Source organism: Tarenaya hassleriana, unplaced genomic scaffold (genome assembly GCF_000463585.1).
Source record: "Tarenaya hassleriana unplaced genomic scaffold, ASM46358v1 Cleome96, whole genome shotgun sequence".
Taxonomy (NCBI): Eukaryota; Viridiplantae; Streptophyta; class Magnoliopsida; order Brassicales; family Cleomaceae; genus Tarenaya; species Tarenaya hassleriana.
This window is the reverse complement of record NW_010972002.1, coordinates 18190-28236: the sequence shown is the minus strand read 5'-3', so window position 1 is coordinate 28236 and position 10047 is coordinate 18190. Positions and strand designations below refer to the sequence as shown.

Below are 10047 nucleotides of genomic sequence, written 5' to 3'. Positions count from 1 at the left end.
TTGGGATTTATTATATGGTTTGGTTCGTCACGACTCACGACATTTGGCAATTTGATAGAAACAAATAGTAGATAAGAACGGGCTATCTTATTATTACATATATATTAGGGTTTTACATAACTAACGTATACAATAATACAAATGCCGTAATTGCCCTCGTATATGAACAGAGAGAACTATATATGGCACAAATGAATTGTTATGAATATGTTTCTGTCTCGACCCCATGTTTGGTGATTAGAGAATAAAACTATTGCAACAAAAATAAAATATATATATATATATAAAAGTATCGTTGTAAAAACTTTTATTTAAATAAAAAAACTTAATCCCTCAATAATCATAGTATCTCTTTCTCTCTCTATATATAGAGTTGAATTGTAATTATTGGTGTAAGCTCCTCCAATTAGGTAACTAATGGTGGCTTTTAGCTTTGGAATGTATGCGTTATGTCCCCATCAGTTTTTAATAATCAGCATTATAATATAATTCAATTTAAATAAATATTATCAGTATAATAATATTAATTAAGGGTCTCTTTTTTGGAGTGACAATTGACACGTGAATTCATGTGAAGAGGGTCCTCTGTGTCGCACACCATTTCTAGGATCCTCCTGCCAAGTCAGGTGATACATAAAACAACAAAACCTAATAAAAAAAATATTTCTTAACAAAATTAATTTAACAAGTGACAAATATTAAACAATTCAATTTAATATATCATCACTCACTCTTTTAGTATTTCTCTAAAGATTGTTCGGTAATTATTTCATGGCAATGGATAACGCATATGATATTATATCATTGCATTTGTCGCTGTTGCAATAATTTGGTCATTTTATTAGTCCTTTTATCATTATAATTTTTTATATGATAGTATCCTATTTCTTAATATTGTTGGGTCATACTCATATGTTGATTCCAAATGGATAAAAGAATCCATATATATATATATATGTGTGTGTGTGTGTATGAATGTGTTTGGATTCTGCATGCATGCTTTCATATGCTATTTAACCCAAAAATTGAAATAAAATATCTACAATTTCGAAAAATGTGTGCCATTTATGTATATAAAAACTATGCTCGTCAAAAAAACGTTCTCCCACCTCGAATTTTTTTTTTATAAAGTAAAAAACGATCAAAGTTTTCAAATTTATGGGTAAAATTGGGTTTTAAAATCTTTAATCTTGTCGCGATAGCAAATTCCAAACAATATTATACAAATATATGGAATGGTTGTATATATGCATGAACTCCTAGTATCTTACAATCTTTTGCTTTCGCCTTTGCTTTTGTCTCTGTTCCACACGAATTCTTTGTAAAGCTCGCTTGGTGAATACTTTAAATTTTTCAACGGCAAAAATACTTTATTTCGTAACAAAATACTTTAAATTTTTTATTTTATGAGAAATATAATTCCTTTTTTTTTTTTGCTCAACAGAAGACTGTTATTATTTACAAGATTACTCAGTCATCAAAATTAATGACATTCGATATGACAAACCCTAAATATAACTGATCATTTGCTTGTATCCATCAATAGATTAATGAAATCAATGCATGCAGATAATCATTAATGGTACTATAACCTTAGAAAATTGAACTTTAGGAATTCGGGCAAATAATAAATCCAACTCGGAAACCAGACAGGCCATGTTCCTTCATCATTGAGCAAACAAGTTCCCCATATTTTTTTAAATACAAATCAATTAATATGCAAATTATTAATTATCTAAAGATTAGAGGAAAATACAAAGAGAGGAGTAATATCATACATATATTTTTCCATTATTCGTTTATTATTATATTCAGAAAACCGTTTCTTTCTCCTTTACCTTGCAAACCCTAACATTCTCCAAAAAAACATGCTTTGAAGAAGTCTGAAATTGAAAAGAAAAAAAAAACAAACCAAACTAAATTTTACAGTCACATAAACATTACATAGATCGATCGGTGACTCACTGTCTCAGTACGGAGGCCTCGCGTGAACCCACGTGTAGGGCTCGTGCCCTAATTGACCACCGCCTCCTCTGCCGTTCGGAAACATATGCGGCGGCGGTACACCAAAACCCGTCCCGGCCAACGCCGTCGCATCCTGCCCCGCTGCCGCCGCGCCCCCGCCGTCTTCCTCCTCCTCGATGGGCAGTCTCTCGTACGTGGCATTGGAGAACGTGGCAGCGATGACCATCACGGATCCGGCGGCGACCAGAGGGCCGACGACGCTTCCTCCGACGACCTGGCCTTGACCTCCGGCGAGGTATACGGTTAACCCCGTTGACCCAGGGGGAGCGGGTCCCGGTAGGAAGGCACCGGTGAGGGAGAGGATATCGAAGCGGCCGTGGAGGGCGACGACGCCTCCGGGGGCGGTAGGCTGACGGAGGGTGACGTTGGCGACCGAGCCGGTGCCGCTCAGGACGCAGACGCCGCGCTGCCGCCGCCGGGAGAAGTTGGCGATGACGTCAGCAACGTCGCTGCCGCCGGTGATCTCCATGACGTTGCTTCGGAGAGCGTTAGGGCTATCCCTCGTCACGAAGATTGGCGGCTTCGGCTTGTTCTTGGAACCCGCAGGCCGGCCTCGCGGTCTCCGGTTCACGACTTCGACGGCCCCTGGGTCGTCGCCGGCTCCGTGGTCCTGGTCGTGGTCATGGTCGTGATCATTGGTCTGGTTAATTGGTATTCCGAGGTCACCTTTGGTTAAGAGGGCTTGTTGGTGGTTATGGTGGGCAGCGGCGGCTGCAGCCACGGCAGAGGAGTGGTCCGGCATGCCGGGCAAGCCGGTCTGGCTGGTCCACCAAGGGTTCGCCAGAATTGCAGAAATTGAGCTCTGTCTCAAGGAAAGCGATTCACTCGATCGAAGAGAGATCAAGAACCGAGATAGGCTTGGTTCTTGAAAGGAAGGGGTTATATTAAATTTCTAGGGTTTGAGATCACAAAGTCAAAAGGTATGTGTGTGTCTTTGGAATTCTTTCACCTTTTACCTTCTTCAATTTCACATATATGGATTTGAGAAATTTCTGATGAATAGAGGGCAAAAGCTTTGGGAGAATTAGATGCAATTGTGGAATGGAATCAAACTAAGGGGCCGGCTGGTTGATATTATATCTTTGATTATTTCAAAGAAGTGACACCAAAAAACCCTTGAAAGGAATCAATCTACCAAGAGAGAGAGAGAGAGAGAGAGAGAGAGAGAGAGAGAGAGATTATTGAGAGGGAGAGATTATTAATTTCTCCAACTTAGACCAGTATATTTATATATAGGGTTTATATTTATTTGGCCGTGAAGTCGAACTTAGACCAGAAGTTATGTCCACTCGGTTAAATCGGCGTATTTTGATTAAAACTATAATATTTGAAGATGAAATATTCGAGACGGCATTTCAGATGGTGCTTTTGCAAATATCTTAGTGTACTAAAGACAATGCTCCTGAATTACAAACACGAATAACTGAGACAATAATCTCAAATACATACATATAATATATATATATATATATATATGAAAATTCGAAAGATATATAGATATAAGTGAATTAAATTAAACTATTCCATCGAACTGCGAACCCAATAAATTACAGTAACACAAAGTCTCGCTTCTTTGGGAAGAGAGTTTGCTTGTTCGTGTTGGGATGTTGTGAAATGAGGAGCTTAACTAGGATTTACCATTTATTCTTTTTATACAAATTATTTATCATTTGTACAACCGATAACATGTGTGTGTGTGTGTATATACATATATATATAATGTATATTTTGGGTTTTTGAGAAGGCATTGAAAAAACTAGGGTTTATAAGGAAAAAGTGGGGTATGGTGTGGCGTGAGCATTGGGATGGTGGGGAGCACGTCGTTTTCCCTTGTCCCAGTTCCGACAAAAACCCATTTCACCACTATACATATATATATACACACTCATATTATTAGTTATTATTTGCCATCGATATAGCTAGTATATACCATTAATCGGATTATGAAAATAATGGCTGTCTGAATACATCATATATATGCCCACCGTGATTGTTTTTTTTTATATGAAGATATATCGTTTGATAATCGAGTCAAAATAACGGAATCCAGCCAACTGTATGCTAAATCTATTTGAAAATTTCCAATTCGAATATCGAACATAATAATAACGAAACCTGAACGAAATATATGAAAAGATATATATCGATGGATTCTTAACTATAGACCTTATTTAGTTGAACCATATCATTACATAAATAGAACTCGTGGACGAAATCTAAATGAAAAATATATATCGAGATAAGATCAATAAGAAATATAGACAAAAAAATGTGAATATCTTAGCAAGATTCCAAACAAACTAAAATTGTATAAACTAATTATAATATCATATGCATTTGGTTGAATGGTATGCTAGAACTAAGGAAAATATAATTGAATTGAACACCATTCATAATAATATTAAGACGTTAGATGTGTATATATAATATATATACACACTACATTTTGGAATCAATCGAAGTTTATTGTGTACGTAACGTGTGTATATATAAATATATACATATATGTTTACACATATATACGTTGACAACTTGGTTCCTAAGATAACGGGGGAGGCTGTTCACACGTGAACTTTGATAAGAATCCAGAGAGATGGAACGGAGTCTCAGATTTCATCTTCCCCCGTGATCTGTAAAGTCCAACATGATTTGGTCCGATGACGGAGGCCAACTTGTAATTAAATAATAACGATAATCGTTTGGATTATAATCAAATCTTCGTTTTGTTTTCTTTAAATATAAAGAAGGGATTAAGCTCAATTACAATCTTCTTAAGGTTGATCTAACCATATTAAATCATTAATTGATAATACTTTTAGTAATTTTTTTGTCTTAATTAAATTTGGTAACACAAACACAAACGGTAACACAAAATTTTAACACGTTAACAGCTTTTTTTTATTTATAATCTACAAGTTTATCATACCTTTGGTCTAATTAAATCTTCCAAATGATCGACAAAGTACAAAAAAATGTTAATCTCCACGTCTAGATTTAAACTAGGATAAAAACATACTTAGTATTTGTTCTACCACTACATCACCTAAATTTGGATAACGCACCAACTAAATTTGGATGACGCACCAACTGATAACGAAAAACAAAATCGTATCTAATTGGTAAGGCTTTCATATCCAAAATTCCCCTCTATGATACAAAATTTCATACATACATACATACATACATACAAATACATTACACACACAAGGATTTTGTAGAAGAGTTGGAAAGTCAACTGTGAGGTCAAACAGTAATACTGAGATTTTCAAAACGTGCGATCAACATCGTTGACAAAGAAGTTTCTCCTAACACGAACTCAACATGTCCGAGCTCCAGAACAAAAAAATGTCTCTATCTCTTCACATTTCACAGTATCTTTTTGTTCATCCTGTCTCCTCACGAGCCCTTGTCCTTCTATGAAGTTTTTTTTTTTTGTATCAGATTCCCAAAGGGTTGTGAAACTGAAACAACACCTGTTTTTCTTTTGGGTGGTGGAATTCAGCCCTTGATGTATCTTAAGAGCCTGCAATGATACGGTCGGTTTCACTAGTGCCAAATATTGCATCTCTATTGCTACTTTCTCGATTGATATATGTTAAATTACTTCTGACAAGGAAGTGTTGGATCGAGTTGAAGGGTACATACGTACCTGATAAGGTAATACATGATCAAGAACAAGCCCACAAAATACGCTACGAGTTTGCACATTCTTCGGTTAGATTTCTTCTCAAAGACCTATTATGTTGATTTGGATGTGAATGCACGTGAGTGATAGCTGCAGACGAGGAGATGAAAAAGTAGGAATCACTGTAAGAAGTATGGTACAAATTTTCCATCACATACCATCTTGAATCGATTGATGGTTCCTGACATTATTCCCCTCGCCGAGTCCATGTTGTTGCCCTAAGAGATACAGCCGGGTGTTTCAGACAGAAACAAAGCGCATTCTCCAGATGTAGGAACTGAAAAAAGAACATTGGCATCAAAGTATGACCTACCATTCTGTCTAGCATGCGGTTATGAGTCTCCGCTTCCTCATGTATGTCTCCAGTAAGCTGATAAGATAGCATCAGAAAGATTACAGCTCAGGAAAAAAAAAGGTTATCGTTAAAGAGAACGCAAAAGGCAAAAGTATCATCGATTCAAAACCAAATCAAAGAATGTTTCTTTGTTCCCAGTTAACGGATCTAACCCAACTTCATAACAGAAACCCCCAAGGAAGATAAATGCCACTGTACTGGAAGATTCAGAACCCTTTTCGGCGTAAAGTTTATATGTTCTAATCCCCATATAAAGCAGCACTAGCCAAATCAATAGTAGTTTGTGTCAATTTGGAACTTTTCTAAGCGAATCATGATCACGCTGACAAAGAAGATCTTTTTTAAACTCAGACATGATCTTCGTTGCAGCATCTAAACAAAGCGATGTAGTTCCTATGACAAGTTCTATGTCACAGTAGCTCTACCACGAGGTTGATTTGAAGATTCTCAATTCTAAAGATGACCCTGTAAGCGTTTGCAGCTAAGAATGAAGACAGGACATACTCTCTTCAGAAACGAAACTCTGTCCTGAAGATTGTCTAAGGCTTCATCATTGTCGCGTTCGCTGATATCATGAGGAAACGACGAGGATGCTATGAAACGACCCTCTTCAAGCCCGTCGAGAAGAGATGTTCTTGAACTCCGATGCTCCCTGCAAAGTAATCGTTGGTTTCTCAATCAGATCTTTCCTTCAATGTCAAACCGGTATAAACCCTAATCAACCTCTGAATCAAGCAAATGACAAAACAGAGTAAAACAAAATTTGGGAGTTCCAAGCCTCGACGAGTGTCGGTGATACAAAAATGAGGAATCCGGGCATTGTCGGGGAGATTTGGGCAAAATATTACAGAAAACTTGATCGATCAGTGACATTTTGCAATCGGATTCAAAGCGGAGGAGTCTTAGATCAAACCTTCGGCTGCTCATTGCCCGCTGTCTCAACTATGTATCGTCTTCGATTTCCACTCCCGTCTAGAACTCTGCACCATGAAGAAACCAGCGTCACTAGCATGCTCTCAATTTCGATCCTTTGAAGAAACGTTGTGGTTGGTTGCCGAGAAAACGCAAGAAAGTTTGTAACTCTTAGGCCCAAGATGAGCAAGATGACCCAAAAAGCAATATATAAATTGGGCTTAGAAAAACCCGGCCCAATAAATAAAATTGTTCCGTACAAAGCTATTTCATAAAATAATTCCGATATTTCCTTTTATTTTTCCTTTGTAACAGCATTGTTGATGGAAATTTGATAGTCATTATTTCAGGGTTTGATTAGGATTTGATTATGTTATTTTACTATTCATTTTTTTAAAGAAAAATAATATTCATTTGGTATTTGTATTAGATTAGGTTCGTTTCAATTTTGGTTTAGATTTAATTTTTATTCACATTTTTAAAAATAAGTTTTTTTATTATTTTATATTCATTTCGGTTTTAAATTTAAAATTAATTTTAAAGAAATTATATTTATTAGATTTTTATGTTTATACTACGAATGGAACCCAACACTGAATATTCAGTGTTCACTCTGTTTCAAAAATACATGCCCATGGAATCTACTAAGAACAATGAATATTTTCCCCGCAAAAAAAAAAAAAAGAACATTCTAGAACCTAACCTCCATGTAAATCGAAGCTGCTGGTGCAATCCAACAAAGCATTCTGCTGCTGCTCGTAGTGGCAAATGTAGTTTAACCCGACAAGAAGCTTGCAGATCTCTGCTTCTGTCTTGTCTCTATCAGCGAAGTACAATGTCTGAATGAGAAGAACGTTACTTCTCTTCTCCACTATCTGCTGTTCTTGCTGCTCGAAGTTTCGCTCGCTCTGCCACCGGATCATGTTGTGGGCGAGCGGGGAAATCCGCCCGAGGATCCCGTCTAGTGTTTCCTTCCAATCGTGGGCGAGATGGGCGTCGTATATCGACACGTTCTTGAAGTGGGACTTGAGGTTTTTCTTGAGAGAAGCTCTCAGACTTGTCGGTAGCATCTGGTAAAGATCATCCCTTGCTTCCTCGCCTACTAGACGAGGGTACTCGAGAAGCTTCTCTATGATGATTATTACGTTTGCGTAGTGCAGAGACAGGGCAGATCCACCAATGGAGCAAGGCGGAGCTTGCAACATTAGCCTGCTTTTCCGACCAGACTTGCTGGTTCGACAAGTTTGAGATGCGGTAATATGGATCTGACTGAAATAAGAATCATCGGAAAGATCTTTCTTCAATCCAGAGGATTGATCACGATCATGATCATCATCATCATCATTGTCATCTATCCTAGAAACCGAGCTGCTCAAGGTGAGACAATCCATGAACAACCTCCCTGGATTAGTCCCACAAGGGAAATTGAAATCACCTGCACGAGAAAACTGATCCAATTCACCTCTCTGTGGATCTATCTTATGCTTAAAACTAGACGCAGTTCTCTTCACTGGATCAGACTTAACTCCATTGCTATGAACTCTCTTCAATGCCCCCGAAACAAAACCGACATCACAGCTTCTATCAATCTGTTCCAAAGCTATTACCTTTGAAGGGAAACAACCTTCCTTGACAAAGCCAGCACCAGCTGTCGTCGATGAATTCCCAAAAACGACGAAAATCCTAGCCAAGATCGTGCAGACAGTCCTCGCCAGCATCTCCACGACCTTGTCGTATGTCTGGTTCCAGAGCGAGATCTCATGGAAATGCCTCACGTCCTGTCTCTGCCATATCAGCTTCTGCTCGAAAGCTTTACGGCTCTCCTGGCTTTGACTGTGCCGGAACTTCTTCGTGGCCTGTTCAAGCTCATTCATAACTTCCATCTCACGGTACAACCCAGAAGTAGCATTGATATATCTCTCCATCTTCCTCACCATACTCTCCATATCTTTCACCAAGAACCCTAATCTCCTAACATCGATAACCCCATTCACTATATCGTCATACACATGCTCGAATCCCTGCAAAGCCGGTTCCGTACACTTCTTCCCTAACCTAGAGACCACACTCGCGACACTGTCCAGGTCGTCGAGTTTCTCGGCGCGGGCGAGTTCGAATAGGCGGTTTCCGTCGGAGGAGACCAGATTTCTGATCCCTTCCGAACGAAAAATCTCGCCTTTAAGCTTGGAAATCTCGGATTCGGACAGGGAACGATGAAGGTGTAAGGTTTTAGACATGACATTTGCTACTTCGAAGGAGAGAATACCGATTGTGCGCTTAGTGACAGAGCTCTTAGAGTTCTTTTTGGTGGAAGGTTCTAGAAGCAGGGCGTGCTTGAGATTGGCACTCACCTGATAACCCATTTTCACAATCCAAGCTTCGGCAACCATCGTGACGCCAGAAATTTCAAAAGAATTTTACTCTTGGAGAAGATTCTCTCTCACGGATAATAAAAAACCCATCAATAGATCGGAAAAAGGGAGGGCTTTTATGAAACCCTTTTGTGAGAGACGAAGAAAGAAGTGGCATTCGCGCATGGAAAGGGGATAAGCATTGGCGATTGTCACGGCTCTATTTGAAAGACGCCATTGATGGGGTATGATGGAGCTTCGGCGTGGGCTCAGAGATGGAAAAGTGGAGAGGATGAAGAAGAAAGAGAATCGATTGGTGAGAAAAATTTGAAATTTAAACCCAGCTCACGAACTTATTGTAGAGAGGGAGAGATTTTTGAAAAACCCTTGGAATTTGGATTTGGTTTATGAAAATGGAGTTGGAGAGAGAGAGAGAGGGTTCGATTTTCGAAACAGTGATTCTGCTCGTAGGTACTTGCTCCACCAATGTTCTTCACATTTTAGCAATTTATATACATACATACATATATACATACATATATGTGTGTGTGTGTGTGACTACTATTTTGTAATTATGTAAAAATGCACATTTATTTGATTCAGCTATTTTTTTTTATTATGATAAAAGCATATCGTAGAATACTCCTATTTCCTATTTCATTGAATTTGGTTACGAAGAATAACCAGTTGAATTAATAGAATGTAAAAAATTAACTTGA

General features: G+C 38.2%; 2 protein-coding genes across 4 annotated transcripts; both read right to left on the bottom strand.

The window, feature by feature from the left end:
* Positions 1 to 1751: 1751 nt before the first annotated feature.
* On the bottom strand, positions 1752 to 4209 carry LOC104804746 (AT-hook motif nuclear-localized protein 20-like). The gene is made up of 2 exons (XM_010529086.2): positions 4192 to 4209; positions 1752 to 2917 (listed from the first exon to the last, which is right to left on the bottom strand). The coding sequence occupies exons 1-2, from the start codon at positions 4207 to 4209 to the stop codon at positions 1970 to 1972; spliced, it is 966 nt and encodes a 321-aa protein (XP_010527388.2). The 3' UTR covers positions 1752 to 1969.
* A 936-nt stretch (positions 4210 to 5145) lies between these two features.
* LOC104804745 (bet1-like SNARE 1-2) lies at positions 5146 to 9792 on the bottom strand. 3 transcript variants are annotated; one of them, XM_010529085.1, is made up of 7 exons: positions 7681 to 7766; positions 6979 to 7045; positions 6570 to 6717; positions 6024 to 6080; positions 5869 to 5928; positions 5675 to 5760; positions 5146 to 5548 (listed from the first exon to the last, which is right to left on the bottom strand). In XM_010529085.1, the coding sequence occupies exons 2-7, from the start codon at positions 6990 to 6992 to the stop codon at positions 5524 to 5526; spliced, it is 390 nt and encodes a 129-aa protein (XP_010527387.1). In that variant the 5' UTR covers positions 6993 to 7045; positions 7681 to 7766; the 3' UTR covers positions 5146 to 5523. The 3 variants fall into 3 exon arrangements, with proteins under 3 accessions (XP_010527387.1, XP_010527386.1, XP_010527385.1); XM_010529084.2 differs by lacking the exon at positions 7681 to 7766 and having other exon boundaries at positions 6979 to 7106; XM_010529083.1 differs by lacking the exons at positions 5146 to 5548; positions 5675 to 5760; positions 5869 to 5928; positions 6024 to 6080 and having other exon boundaries at positions 6696 to 6717; positions 7681 to 9792.
* Positions 9793 to 10047: the final 255 nt, after the last annotated feature.